The sequence below is a fragment of the Barbus barbus genome (assembly GCF_936440315.1).
Source record: "Barbus barbus genome assembly, chromosome: 17".
Taxonomy (NCBI): domain Eukaryota; kingdom Metazoa; phylum Chordata; class Actinopteri; order Cypriniformes; family Cyprinidae; genus Barbus; species Barbus barbus.
Window position 1 is genome coordinate 31,132,075 of NC_136745.1, and position 15,000 is coordinate 31,147,074.

Genomic DNA, 15,000 nt, shown 5'->3' on the forward strand with positions numbered 1-15,000 from the left:
TATTTTTCTCACTATACTGCATTTCCTCAGGTCCTTGTAATATGTGTCCCTGCAGCACAGAAGCAGTCATCAGTAGCACAGGTATATTTGTAGAAATAGACAACAATACATTGTATGGATCAAAATTATACATTTCTCTTTTATACCAAAAATCATTAGGATATTAAGATCATGTTCCATGAAGATATTTTGTAAATTTCTTACCGTAAATATATCATAACTTCATTTTTGATTAGTAATATGCATTGCTAAGAACTTCATTTGAACAACTTTAAAGGAGATTTTCTCAATATTTAGATTTTTTTGCACCCTCAGATTCCAGATTTTCAAATAGTTGTATCTCAGACAAATATTGTCCGATCATAACAAACCATACATCAATGGAGAGATTATTTATTCAGCTTTATTCAGATGATGTATGAATCTCAATTTCAGAAAATTGACCCTTATGACTGGTTTTGTGGTCCAGGTTCACATGTAGGGGAAATGCTTTGTTATTTTATGTTTTCATGAGGTGCACTTATAATCTTGCACTTATAGTCATTTTGAAATACATTTTGATATATGTCAGTGTAAACGCCCACTGCTATGATTGGCTAACATCATTGCATATGAAATGAGCATAACATAACAGCTGGTTCACTATAACAGCAACCAAAAGTGACTAATGATGAAGTGTGATGATTATAGCATTATATTCAGAGCGACTCCTGTTGCATCAAGGGTTGCAGCGCTGCGAGCTGTAAGTTCACGCTGTGGTTTCACTGGTGTGTGTGTGTGTGTGTGTTTTATTAGAGTACTCACTGGAGGATTCTGATCTTGAGGGTCTCAGCGACATCACTGTGAGCTCGGTCCACACCAGCGATCTGTCATCGTTCGAGGAAGACAGTGACGAGGACGAGCCGCTGTCTGAGTCCACCGAGGAGGGAGAGATCAGCTCTGAGGGTGAGAAGCGCGTCACATGATCAGTCAGTGTGTGTCACTGCAGCGCTCAAACACGTGTGTGTGTGTGTGTGTGTGTGTGTGTGTGTGCGTGCAGCTGAGGGAGGGCAGAAGACTCCGGCCGGTGAAGACTCTGAGGGCAGTCGGGAGAAGAAGCCTCGCGGCGTGAGACAGGGATACGTACACAAACCCTTCCTGTACTCGCGCTACTACAGCGACTCCGATGACGAGGTGACGGTGGAGCAGCGCAGACGCTCTGTGGTAAGAACAACTTCACAAAACACCAGCAGGATTAATTGTGTGTAAAACCGTTCAGTCCCCACTTCATATTTAGTGGCTTTACTTGCATCAAAAAATAAGTACTTATTGTGTTCATGCTGTTTTACTAAACACTGGAAGTGGGTGGGATACGGTTAAGGTTAGAAACGGGTTTGGTGGTATGGGTAGGTGTAAGGGATGGGTCAGCAGTGTAATTATAAAAATGAATTGCATTCAGGTATTTTTTAAGATATAAGTACAATGTTGTTTTAGTATGGTTTCTGTTTTGGTTTTCAAAACTAATGTGAGACCAGTGAGGTGCTAATTCAGCACGAGAAGGTGTCAATAAAAGGTCCGTACACCACACTAATCAAGCTGTTTATTGTTGATACACAGCTGATATCAGTAATAATGATAATGATCATAGGTAAATGCATAAAAGAATAGTGATAATCAAAAATAAACACATTAAAGGAGGATAATCATAAGCTAGTGCATAATATATGAATGATCATGAGTAAATGGATAAATGATAATATTCGTGAATGAATAATACACTGACTGGAGCATACACTAAAACTAAAACCCCAAGCAAAGTATTATAACCAATATACAACCTCAGACCTGTGCTGTCATCTTCACTCTTCAGACGACTGAGGAGCCCGTTTCAGTCACAGTAGAAGACCAACACCTGTCCGAGAAATGCCTGGCGACGCGCACTTATCTCACGGCTGAGCTCTGAAAGAAACCCCATGTTTTATACTTCAAAATTAGGTGCAGGTTAAGATCAACCCTCCAAGTGAGAGAGAGAGCAAGTTGGCCAGACTCGCTCCTCCTCCCAGTTGGGTGCACTGGTTTTAGTGACCAAAAGATGAAATCCTTACTCAGCAACATCTCTGAGGTTTCGCAATAAATGTATTGTGCCAGAATTCTGCACCTGGATGATGAAACGACAACAGTTTCCAACCTTATCTTGAAGGGCAATGTAACCCCTCTCTTGTGCTTTCCCAGGAGATCGTGATGTTGTTTGCCGTTGCAGCCTTGCCCCTAGCATTTCAGTCTCTAAATGTTCATCCGTTCAGCGTAACACAAAAAACAACCCATCTCTTACAAATGTAAAAACACGATGTACACTAAGTGCATTGTACCAAATTATTAATTTTAGTTTAAGTAAATAGTAGCTAAGGCCATCTAATATAAAGTTGGACGTTCTCATGTACATTTTTGTATAAATCACTTTAAAAACCAAAAGCTGTACAATTTAAAAAAGATCAAATAAAACAAAGACATTCATATAGAATAATTGATAAAAATCTTGTTTATCACTGTAAAGTTGCTTTGAAACGGTCTGTATTGTATAAAGCACTGTGTAAATAAAGGTGGCTTCAAATGTCATCAGAAAAAGAATACATTTATTAAATCAATTCCATGTATTTTATGTTTGTATTTAAAAAAAATTATTTGGTTGCATGAAAAAAAAATGTACACTTGCTTCCAGACACGTAAATGTTTGTGCTCTTTTAGTTAAGCTGAAACACATCTCTCCTGAATGAATTAAAAATTTGTATTGTATTCATTTTTAATGTTATGTAGTTTTTTATTAATTGCATGACATAGTTTTAGAAAAACAATTCCTGAATAAATACATTTAGGCAAACTGATAACACTGTATTTTAATAACACTATTTATTATGATAATAATATAATATAATAAAATTAATGATCATTTTATTTAAATTAGAAAATATTTCTATACAAACATGTGATTTGCTCATAAAGCAGTGTATATATAATAATAACGTTACAATACCTTTTAATGATTAAATTGTTTCTATTCCAGTGTGTTTTTTTATATAAACATTTAAACAGTAGCTGTCATAAAACCGGCAATGACGATTCTTAGGATTTAATAATCAATATTTGTTCATCCAACTGAAAAATTAATTTAAAACAGAAAATCCACATTTTCAACCCAGCCCACAAAATTATTCTAATATTTTTGTAATGCACAATTTTCATCTGGTTGTTGTCGTCAAAGTTCAAACCATTCTGATCTGATATAATGTCTCTCACTCCGCAGGCCAAAGACAAAGAGGAGCGTCTGTTGAAGCGGCAGCAGAACCGCGAGCGAATGGAGGAGAAACGCAGACTGAGAGCAGCTCAGAACGAGGAACAGGGTACCTGCACGTGTGTGTGTGTGTGCGTGTGTTGTGTATGTGTGTGTGTTCAAGTTCAAGTTTTTATGATACAAATCGTTGCAAAGCAGCTCTACAGGAAATTAAGTTTCCACAATATATTTATATATTGCAGAACCTTAATATATTTAACTTGTGGCAAAATGTGGTAATTCTGTATGTTGTCTGAGCGTTGGCATCCTCTGAGGTCCTCTGAGGGGTTGGCATTATCTTTTCTCAGGTGTTCGGTCATCTCAGATCATTTAAGGGTTGGATCCAGACTGAAGCTTCTGTCATTCCTCGTTACCACGGGATGTTAATCAACAGAGAAACAAATAGAGACATAATTAGCGTAGCTGCTGTTCCATCTAAGCAAAAATGATTTGTTCTACCCAAGCTAAAGAATAATAATAATGTACATTTGATCAGATATAACTACAGTACAAGATTATAAGATGCATTATGTGAATGCTTGGCTAAAGAGATGTGTCTTTAATCTAGATTTAAACAGAGAGAGTGTGTCTGAACCCCGAACGTTATCAGGAAGGCTATTCCAGAGTTTGGGAGCCAAATGTGAAAAAGCTCTACCTCCTTTAGTGGACTTTGCTATCCTAGGTACTACCAAAAGTCCAGAGTTTTGCAACCTTAGGGAGCGGGTTGGATTGTAGCGTGGTAGAAGACGAGTTAGGTACGCAGGAGCTAAACCATTTAGGGCCTTATAGGCAAGTAATAATATTTAGTAAATGATACGGAACTGAATAGGTAGCCAGTGCAGAGACTGTAAAATTGGGGTAATATGATCATATTTTCTTGACCTGGTAAGAACTCTAGCCGCTGCATTTTGGACTATCTGTAGCTTGTTTATTGAAGATGCAGGACAACCAGCTAGCAGTGCATTACAATAGTCCAGTCTAGAGGTCATGAATGCATGAACTAGCTTTTCTGCATCAGAAACAGGTAGCATGCTTCGAAACTTAGCAATGTTTCTAAGATGGAAGAATGCTGTTTTTGTAACATGGGAAATATGATTTTTAAAGGACAAGTTGCTGTCTAATATAACACCCAGATTTCTGACTTTAGAGGACGTAACAGTGCATCCGTCTAGTTGCAAATTGTAATCCAAGAGATTCTGTGTACTGTTTTTTGGTCCAATAAGTAATATCTGTCTCACATCATTTGTATTATCAACGTGAATGTTAAAATCTCAGACAATTAGGACTTTATCAACATTAACTAATAGATCTGAGAGGAAATCTGTACATGGCCCTGGCGGTCTATACACAGTAGCCAGAGCAAGAGATAGGAGAGATTTCTTCTGCATATCTAACAGTGTAACATTAAGCAGAAGTATTTCGAATGAGTTAAACCTCCTGTATCCTGTTTTCTGAGTAACATTGAGAATATCACTATATATTGTTGCCACGACCAGTCTGACGGGGCTCATGTTTATAACAGTAGCTTGCTGGAGTAGACTCATTTAGACCAAAATATTCATTTGGTTTCAGCCAGGTTTCAGTCAGGCAGAGTACATCAAAATTATTATCTGTGATCATTTCATTTACAATAACTGCTTTGGGTGCGAGTGATCTAATGTTTAGGAGCCCAAGCTTTAAAAATAGTTTTTGTTCATTTATTTTGTGTTTTTCTGGTTTAATCACGATCAGATTTTTTCTAGATCCTGCATTAAATTTATATTTTGACCTCACTATTCGGGGAACAGACACAGTCTGTATAGATTGGACAACGCAAGTACTTCTATCTTTTAAGTGGGTAGAACAAAAGTCATCATAGCAGTTATTTGAGAATTGGCTTACTGGTCAGATGGAGCGTAGCGTCCTGGAGATGTTGTCTGACAGGAGTTCCGCTCCGACTCTGCTGGGGTGCAGGACATCAGCACGGAAAAGCCTAGGACGCTCCCAGAAAAGATTCCAGTTATTAACAGAGCAGTTTCTGTTCTTTACACCATGACGATAACCATTCGTTTAAAGCAAACAGTCTACTGAACCTTTCGTGTCCTCGTCGATACGTGGGAAGCGGTCCTGACACGATGATCGTCGTCGCGGGCGATGTGCTGCGTACCGTCTCGATCAGGCTCCTGAAGTCCCTCTTCAGTGTCTCCGTCTGCCGCAGCTTGGTGTCGTTACCCCCCGCGTGCAGCACGACAGCTCCGATGCTCTCATCGCCCTTCAGGATCGCAGGTATCTGCGCAGAAACATCGAGAACACGAGCACCGGGGAAACCGTGAGTGTGCACTTTACCTTCAGCTAACGTAGCTGCGTTCTGTCTCGCGGAGGGGAGCGAAGCGGTTCCGGGTGGAGATCTCGAAGAGCGGAGAGGGAGAGGTCGTCGCCCGGGGCCTGGCTCGCGTCTTCCGCTGCTGGTGCACCCAGGGTCCGTGGCGTCCCGGCGCCGGAGTGAAGGACATCTGGGAAGATCGCGTCCTGGGTGCACAGGGTCTGTGCAGAGAAACACACGGAGTAGAGGTGGTGGGGGTGTTAGCAGCGTGCTGTATACTTACCCCAGACTTGTAAGCTTCAGCCCGGGATGTTTCCAGCGCGGCTCTCCGCTCTCTCAGCTGGGCCTGTTTCTCCACAGCCTCCAGCTCCAGCTGCACCGAATGCAGCTCGAACGTGTCCTCACCTGCACTCAAAGGTAGACACACATCCGCCATTTAAGCAAGTAAAAGTGAAACGATAGTAATGTGTGTGAATAGAGTATTAGCAATCTAAACGAGATTAGCGGCAGCCGCACTGCCGATGCTAACGGGCTATAAGCTAATAGCAGACTCGAGAAATCAAAATAAAACTAGTGATAACAAGGCGTTCTGATTGGTTTTGTTTTAGAGTGCTATAGGGGATATATTCACACGTTATAGAACGGAAATGGTAGTGTATAAAATTGTTTTTAAGATAGAAAATAGACGACAAAGAATCAACTTGATGGAGCTCAAACTCAAAACACGCAGTCAATCAGTGATGAAATTCTGTGTGTGTGTGTGTGCGCGCGCGTGTGCGTATGTGCATGTGTGTGTGTGTTTTTTTTGGGTTTTTTTAATGATGGGATCTCTGACATGATTTTCTCCTCACAGATCGGAAGAAACAGGCGAGTCTCTTTGCAGATCAGAGACCTCGAGCCAAAGAGGCTCGAAAAGAGAAGAAGTTCCTTGAGAAGAAAGTGGCTCTGAGCAGACAGAGGAAGAGAGACTCCAGGTGTGTGGGTCAGACTTAGGTTCAGATTGGTGCTGGTGGTTATTCAGAGTGCTCCATATAATGCATAAACAGACTAGAGCTGCAACAAATGTTTATTTTGATAATCGATTAATCTAACGATTATTGCAACGATTAATCGAATAATCATCAATTATTTCATACATTAATCAGACTTTGTTTATGCTTTTATAATTAGTGAAAATATTGAGTTACACATTATAACTAATAAATAAGGCAATCACTTCAGCTTTTGAAAATTTCAAACAATTATATTTCTATTGTACAATTACAGTTTTTATACAATTATTGTTTTTACAATACAAACAAATATATTTGGCACACAAAATGAGATGCCAGTCAGAGAGACTTTCTCATTCACCATTACCTGTATGAAATAGCAACCCATCATTCTGCCTAGCATCTGCTTTTGTACATCATATGGAACAAAATAATATTAAGTGATTAGACATTTTATTTTTGGATAATTTATTTTATTTAAAAATGAGATCTCTTAAAATACCTTAGTGTTATGCTAATCAAAACTGTCCTCAGCTGGATTAAGCTTTAATCTTTGCAAACCAAACTGTCACTTTAATGTAATTTATTTTAGTTTTTTTTGCATTCACTAATAAAAAGATTTTATCATTAGTTTGCACCACACTGGAGAGCTGCTTTATAACAGAAAATCAAGTTGTAATTCTCACTGAAAGCATCATTGACAGGGTTTTTTCATGTTTAATACAGTGAAGCTGCTTGCTTTAAATCAATCTCTTGTATAAAGCGCTGTATAAATAAATGTGCCGTGACTGGACTTTACTGGAGTACCGATTGCAGAGCTCATGCAAACTTATCCGCATCGCTATGATCTGATGCTTTCTTCACTGCTGTTTTCTCACCGCTGTCATTTTTGTTGTTTATTTCGTTATTGAGAGGAAAGCGTGCAGCACATGCAGAGCAGCGTCCGGTTGGCACGCGTTTACACTCCGACTCTCATATATGTAGAAAGATTTCACAAAATAAAACTGTAATGATATTAATAAAAACATTATTCTTCCACCAAACAATGTAGTTCCTCAGAAACGGGTGTGGTTGCAACAAAGTGGTTGCCGAGCAACACACAAACAAAAACAAAGGTGTATGTTACTTTGTAGAGTAATTTACAACAGCTTCGAACGTGGCTCAACCAATCAGAATCAAGGACCGGAACTACCCCTTTTATCATTTTAATTTTTACGAAAGCTTCAAGTGCACTTAATTATTTGTCATGCTATAAGTCCAAACAGATGACGGTGTTGTTGAAGCCTTGCTCTTTTGTTTGCTCGACCACGGCCACTTGTGTATCCTGTCGCAAAATGCAGTGAAAAGTCCTACGCGATGGTAATAATGTGATTTAAGGTGTGTACATGTCTATAATGCGACTGAAATAGGAATACTCCACGTCTTAATTCGATATGTTTACTTCGAGTATGACTTTAGTCAAAAATCTCTGTTGACATGGTAGATTCTTAATCAGAGTATTGTCTTAATCGTGTCAAAATTGGGATATTGTTCTCCATGTAAACATACTGACTGACTGTTTCTTTTTCAGAAAAGAGGATGAGAGGAAGAAAAGTGATACTGAAGGTGATTCAGTCAACAAAGATGTAAGTGTGTCTCATTCTCCAGCTCTCTCTCTCTGTCTCTCTGTAGTTAACGCTTCTGTCCGTCTCTCTGCAGGTGAAGCCCGCGGGTCTGAAGTCAGTGCGACGGCCGTCTGATCTGGAGGAGCAGCAGCGCAGAAAGAAGACAGACAGCGAGGAGAAACTCCCTGACAAAAACCGCGTTCACTCCTTCATCCTGGACCTGGAGCTGGGAACAGAAGAACGCCGGAAAACTGTTCGGAAAGACTCGCTCTCCAAAGAAAAGGAGCGCAAAGAGAAGGAGAAAGAGTGCAGTGTCCCTGACGAACGACTCAAACTCAAGACAGAGAGCAGGAAGAGCGGAGACACCGCGGCCGACGAGAAAGACGGAGGCACTGCCAAAGGAGCAGCTGACGAGAAGAAGGGGTCAAAGGTCAAAACAGACAGGAAGAGTTCCGTGTCTTCCCGAGAAAGCAAGACGAGTGTGTCTGAAGCTGCAGATGAAGGGAACCTAAAGAAAGGAAAGACGGCTGTGAACGAGAAGGAGAAACCAAAGCCGAGTGGCAAGGGTGACTCGAAGCTGCTCCGGCGTCTGGACTCCACCGGCTCCTCAGAGGAGAGGTCAGAGGTCGAGACGGGGTCAGAGGTCAGCCGGAAGAAAGACAAGCAGTCTAAAGAGATTCCCAAGAGGTCCAAGAGTCACCCAGAGGCTAAAGCGGGAGAGAAGACCAAGGTGCGGACAGATAGAAAGGATTCGTCTGCGGACAAGACTCATCCGCAGAAATCCGGCTCAGAAAGCGAAGGACCGAAGGTCAAATCCCCAACGGAGAAACACAAGTCTAAATCCCAGAATCCCAAATCGGATAAAAAAATAGAAGCCAAGACTAAACCAGGAACTGCAGAACAGAAAAAAGACGACAAGAAAACCTCAGAGGAGAAAACGAAGGTTACGAAGAAAGCGACTGAGAAGAAGGTGCAGAAAGATTCAGACAGGAAGCCGGGAGGGAAGGAGAACCCGCTGGAAACCGTCTCCAGTAGCACAGCTTTGCCAGACGACCCTTACGCCGCCCTGAGCGACGTCACTCCAGAATCCGAGGATGAGGAGGCGGTGCTTAAAGAGCCCCGCCCACTGTCTGCAGAAGCCAACGCCCTCTTGAGCCTGATGGACGTCCGCACCTCACAGCAAGAAACGGAGGCCGATAGGAAGATGAAGGAAGCGGCGCTGACGCTGCTCTCCATGGATCCAGATATCACGCGCTCCTCGGATCTCACAGCCGCAGGTTCTCAGATCGCTGTGGAGACGCTTCCTGTAGGCACTGAGGACACAGGAAGTGTGAAGGAGTACTCTGAGACTGAGTCCGCCGCAGCGGAGCCCATGGAGACGGAGGCTCTCGGGTCACAGGAAATTACATCAGAGGTAAACACGTGATGTCATACATTACCAGTCAAAAGGTTTTGAACAGTAAGATTTCTTCATGTTTTTTAAAGAAGTCAGACATTTGTAATGTTACAAAGGAATTTTATTTCAGATAAATGCTGTTCTTCTGAACTTTCTGTTCTTTAAAGAAACCTAAACAAATTCTACTCAGTTATTTTCAATATAATAATAATAATACATGTTTGTTGAGCAATAAATCAGTATATATTATGATTTCTGAAGATCATGTGACACTGAAGACTGGAGTAATGATGCTGAAAATACAGCTGCAGATCACAGGAATTACATTTTAAAATATATTAAATTAGAAAACGGGTATTTTAAATAATAAAAATATTTCAACATTTTACTGTTTTTGCTGTACTTTGGATCAAATAAGTGCAGGATTGGTGAGCAGAAAAGTCTTCTTTAAAAAACATTAAAAATCTTACTGTTCAAAAGCTTTAGACTGGTAGTGTAGTTCCTGCAGTCTCAGATTGTTAGTCTCATATGAAATCAGCAGGTTAACTGCACAGAATCACCGATCACCTTGCTGGTTTGAAATGCTGTAAGACTTGCAGTGACGTCTTGCTGGCGTGCGCTAAAATACTCTCGCGACATCCTGTCCATCACAGTTGTTAGACGCAGACAGCGCAGCTGCTTTTAATCTGCTTTTTTTTTAATCAAGTGTTTTCTGTAATGTGTTTTCTGTAATGTGTTTATGCTTTTCTTTTTAGGCTGGTGATGAGCAGACGGATGAGAGAGAAACACAGATGCTTACAGCAGACGCAGCTGAATCCACACAGACTCTCAACGCAGACGCAGCTGAATTTGAGCCGGCGGTCACTGAAGATGTAGCTGAGTCTATGCAGATCCTAACTGCAAATGCAGTCGAGTTAACTCAGACCTTCACTACAGACACAGCTGAATCCACTTTGACAGTCAGGACAGATGAAGCCGAGCCGGCACAGACCCCCACTGCAGATGCAGCCGAGCCCATGCAGACTGGCATTACAGACGCTGCTGAGACGGTGCAGACCCTTACTGCAGACATGACTGAGTCACCTGCGCAGACCCTCACTGAAGATGCTGCTGAACCCGCGCCAGCGGTCACTCCAGACGCAGCAGAGTCTACACAGCCCCTCAGTGCAGACACAAAAGAGACAGATACAGATGAGCCTGTGCAGACCCTCACGGATTTCCCAACAGAACCTGCACTGAGAGTCACTGCAGACGCAGCTGATCCTGCGCAGACCCTCACAAAAGAGACTAAAACTGATGAGCCTGTGCAGACCCATACAGCTGACACAGCTGCATCTGCACAGACCCTCACCACAGATACAGCAGAGTCTGCGCAGACCTTCACCACAGACACAGCAGAGCCTGCGCAGACCTTCACCACAGATACAGCAGAGCCTGTGCAGACCCTCACCACAGATACAGCGGAACCTGTGCAGACTCTCATTGCAGACGCAGACGATCCTGCGCAGACCCTTGCAGCAGACACAGCAGAACCTGCGCAGACCCTTACCACAGATATAGTGGCGCCTGTGCAGACCCTCACTGAAGACACAGCAGAGCCTGCGCAGACCCTCACCACAGATGCAACGGCGTCTGTGCAGACTCTCGCTGAAGACACAGCTGAGTCTGCGCAGACCCTCACCACAGATGCAGCAGAGCCTGAGCAGACCCACTCTGCAGACGTAAAGGACATGGATACAGATGAGTCTGCGCAGATCCTCTCCACAGATACAGTGGAGCCTGCGCAGACCCTCACAGATGTGTCTGCACAGACCCTCACAGCAGACACAGCTGAGTCTGCGCAGACCCTCACCACAGATGCAGCAGAGCCTGAGCAGACCCTCTCTGCAGACGTAAAGGACATGGATACAGATGAGTCTGCGCAGATCCTCTCCACAGATAGAGTGGAGCCTGCGCAGACCCTCACAGATGAGTCTGCACAGATCCTCACAGCAGACACAGCTGAGTCTGCGCAGACCCTCACTGCAGATGTAAAGGACACAGATGCAGCTGAGCATCTGACGGACTCTACAGACACAGGTTAGTGATGATGAGGAGTTATGTGTTTCTGATGGTGAGGGTGTGATCGTGTGGAGCACGTCTGAATATAACCTGTGTGTCTGATGCAGGCGCTTCATCTGTCTCAGACGAGCAGGAACAGAAGTCATCAGAAGCCTCTGAGACGGTAATGAATCAGAATCGTTTCATCTGCAGATTTTCAACAGAAATCCTGTGCGTGTCACTAATGAGGTTGTCTGATCAGGTGGAGCAGATTGAGAGCGGCACGCGGAGAGGACGATCATCCGCTCAGAGGACAGGTGTGTATGTGTATCAGGGTTCTTACAAGGTGCTTGAAGTCAAATTTGAGTTTTTGAAATGTAGTTGCTCAATTTATGTAAAAATACCTTTTTGTTGAGTATCTTTATTAAACATGGTCGATTATGTCTGAAGTGAATGTAAACAGTTGAGAAAGAAGTCAGACGTGTGTCAATGTATATAGGATCTGTACATTAGGTCTTAAAGTGACAGCAGCCTAATAAACCTGCTGCTGTCTGTGTTCAAAAGACAAAGAGAAAATCACTCACTGCTCATGACTGAATAACATTTGTAGTTTTAATAAAGATTCATGCTGTGGAATCTGAATATAAATGCTGTTTTTCTGACTGCAGCCAATCAAACCAAAAGCGATACTGAAAAGGAGCAAGCAGCTACTAAAGAGGTGAGTTTTCCTCCCTCTCTCTCCGTCTTGAGTCTGATATGGAAGCAGATTTCAGACATGTAAGAAAAAAACCTGCTGTGGCGAGTCATGACCAAAGTGTCATAATAATGAGATGAAAAGCTGAAATTTCACTTTAAAAGTCATAATTATGGCATGCCAAATAATTCAAAAAACGAATTAGACATAAGTCATAATTAAGTGAAAATTATGACATAAATATAATTGAGAAAAAGTTGAAATTAGACAGATTTTTACAAATTAAAGAATGATCTATTTTTTTTAATCATTTTTTTGCCTTTATCATGATTTAAATTTCTGACATTTTCAACTTTTTTTTGTCTTAGGTTTTGTTATAGTTTGTCTTAGTATGTTAATTTTGACTTCATATCTCATAATTGACTTTTCTCTATCTATTTAGTGTTTTTCAACTCATAATTATGACTTAGTATGTCATAATTTTGTCTTAGTATGTCATAATTACAACATTTAAAGTCATGAATTTCTCTTTTCATCTCCTAAGTATGACTTTTAAAGCAATAAAAGCATGATTTTATTTCCTCTTATGTGGCAGAAATGGGCTTCCATAGTCAGCTCTTCAACTACGTTGTTTGTCAATGAATAAATAAATAAAATAAGTGTGTTTGACAGTGTGAGGATGAAGAGGAGGAGAGGTCGAGCAGGACTCCACGCAGAGGAAGATCCTCCAAAGCATCTGATGCTGCACAGAGAGAAGCAGGTGAGTCTCAGTTACACCTGCAGCGAGCCCTTCTCCCCGCACACACCTGATCATGTGACCCTGATTCTCTTCTTTCCCATAAGGCTCTGCTTCACAGCCGAAGGAGGCGGAGCCAGCTGTGGAGGAGGAGCCAAAAGAGGTGCATTTGATTGTGTTTGGCTGATTCTTCCGTTAGAGAAAAACGAGATTTAAAGACTCGTCTTTTTAAAAGACTAATTACTGTAGCTTTAAACTTGCATTTTGTCTCTGTCCTAATTTTGAAGTGTGTTGAAATGTTGGAGAATGTGTGGAGTTTGTTGTTCACCCAGACTATTGAACTTAAACTCTATAATCATTTTATGAAATGTTTTAAAATCAGGGAGATTCTGCTTTTCCTAAGATCATAGTTTCAGTTCATATTATTGACATGTAAATAAAGAATCGCTGTCCAGTACTGATGCCATCGTCACACCAAACATTTACAGGTCATTTATTGTTATATGATGGAGATACTATCAGATCCAGCGTTACTTTAATATTTGGTCATCATTTTATATCAAAATCCAGTAGAAGGTTCTTGAAGACCGTGATGAGATTCGTTCCAGGTCATGTGATCAATTGGACTGAAGTGTTTGTGTTGATGATGTTTTCAGCAGAACCGCAGGAATCGCCGCTCCACAGCTCAGACCAGAGACACTCCTGCAGGTGACACACTCTCTCACACACACACACACACACACACACACACACTCACACACACACACACACACTAACCCACCTGTCTGTCTGTGGATAATCACTTCACCTCTCTATCTCTCTCTATCTCTCTCTCTCTCTCTCTCTCTCTCTCTCTAGTGAAACCTGCTCTGAAACGGAAGAGATCAGATGATCTTCCTTCTTCAGCTCCAGTAAGTGTGTGTGTTTGTGAGAAAGATTGTGTGTGTGTGTGTGTGTGTGTGTGTGTGTGAGAGATGAAGAGCTTTATAATGAGTGTTTCTTGCAGGACTCGACAGCAGAGATGAAGGAAGAACCAGATCAATCTGCCAAACAGAGAAAAGATGAAGGTCAGTAGTTTTTATCGTGTCTTCTACATTAATCTTCGTTGTATGTAAAAGATCAGCGTGATCATTCTGTTAAACGTCTCATTTTGTGACAGTCGTACAGAATGATGACTGAATGTTCATTATACTCTGTGTTTGATTTGTGTCTGTTTCTCTCAGCGACTGAAGATCAGGACACCATCAAAGCGAGTGATGAAGAGGAGGAGAGGAAGGATGAGGAAGATGTGACAGTGAGCAAACAAACACTCCTGACACATTAACTGCCTGCGATCACAGATGCATGAATGAATGACTGACACGTGTCACTGTGTGTGTGTGTGTGTCTGTGTCTGTGTCTGTGTGTGTGTGTGTGTGTCTGTCTGTCTGTCTGTCTCTGTGTGTGTGTGTGTGTGTGTGTGTGTGTCTCTGTGAATGTGTGTGTGTGTGTGTGTGTGTGTGTGTGTCTGTCTGTCTGTCTCTGTGTGTGTGTGTGTGTGTGTGTCTGTCTCTGTGTGTGTGTGTCTGTCTCTGTGTGTGTGTGTGTGTGTGTGTGTGTGTCTGTCTGTCTCTGTGTCTGTCTCTGTGTGTGTGTGTGTGTGTCTGTGTGTGTGTGTGTGTGTGTGTGTGTGTGTCTGTCTCTGTGTCTGTCTCTGTGTGTGTGTGTCTGTCTCTGTGTGTGTGTGTGTGTGTGTGTGTGTGTCTGTCTCTGTGTGTGTCTGTGTCTGTGTCTGTCTGTGTGTGTGTGTGTCTGTCTCTGTGTGTCTGTCTCTGTGTGTCTGTCTCTGTGTGTCTGTCTCTGTGTGTCTGTCTCTGTGTGTCTGTCTCTGGGTGTGTGTGTGTGTGTGTGTCTGTGTGTGTGTTCAGGAGGACCGGCAGCAGAAACCAG

At 42.1% G+C, this 15,000-nt stretch overlaps 1 protein-coding gene across 2 annotated transcripts in view; it reads left to right on the forward strand.

The window, feature by feature from the left end:
• LOC306882913 (uncharacterized protein) overlaps positions 1-15,000 on the forward strand; it is a 26,994-nt gene that overhangs the window by 9,774 nt on the left and 2,220 nt on the right. The window contains exons 5-21 of one of the 2 annotated variants that reach the window (XM_079437910.1): positions 796-945; positions 1,040-1,203; positions 3,281-3,377; positions 6,463-6,583; positions 8,172-8,226; positions 8,300-9,619; positions 10,357-11,680; positions 11,770-11,825; positions 11,904-11,958; positions 12,310-12,359; positions 13,008-13,095; positions 13,179-13,234; positions 13,728-13,779; positions 13,930-13,982; positions 14,078-14,138; positions 14,295-14,365; positions 14,979-15,000. The exon at positions 14,979-15,000 is cut by the window's right edge and continues 48 nt beyond it. In XM_079437910.1, coding sequence (XP_079294036.1) covers positions 796-945; positions 1,040-1,203; positions 3,281-3,377; positions 6,463-6,583; positions 8,172-8,226; positions 8,300-9,619; positions 10,357-11,680; positions 11,770-11,825; positions 11,904-11,958; positions 12,310-12,359; positions 13,008-13,095; positions 13,179-13,234; positions 13,728-13,779; positions 13,930-13,982; positions 14,078-14,138; positions 14,295-14,365; positions 14,979-15,000 — 3,795 coding nt within the window. The remainder of the gene's footprint in view (positions 1-795; positions 946-1,039; positions 1,204-3,280; positions 3,378-6,462; positions 6,584-8,171; positions 8,227-8,299; positions 9,620-10,356; positions 11,681-11,769; positions 11,826-11,903; positions 11,959-12,309; positions 12,360-13,007; positions 13,096-13,178; positions 13,235-13,727; positions 13,780-13,929; positions 13,983-14,077; positions 14,139-14,294; positions 14,366-14,978) is intronic. The other variant, XM_079437911.1, reaches the window with a different exon arrangement.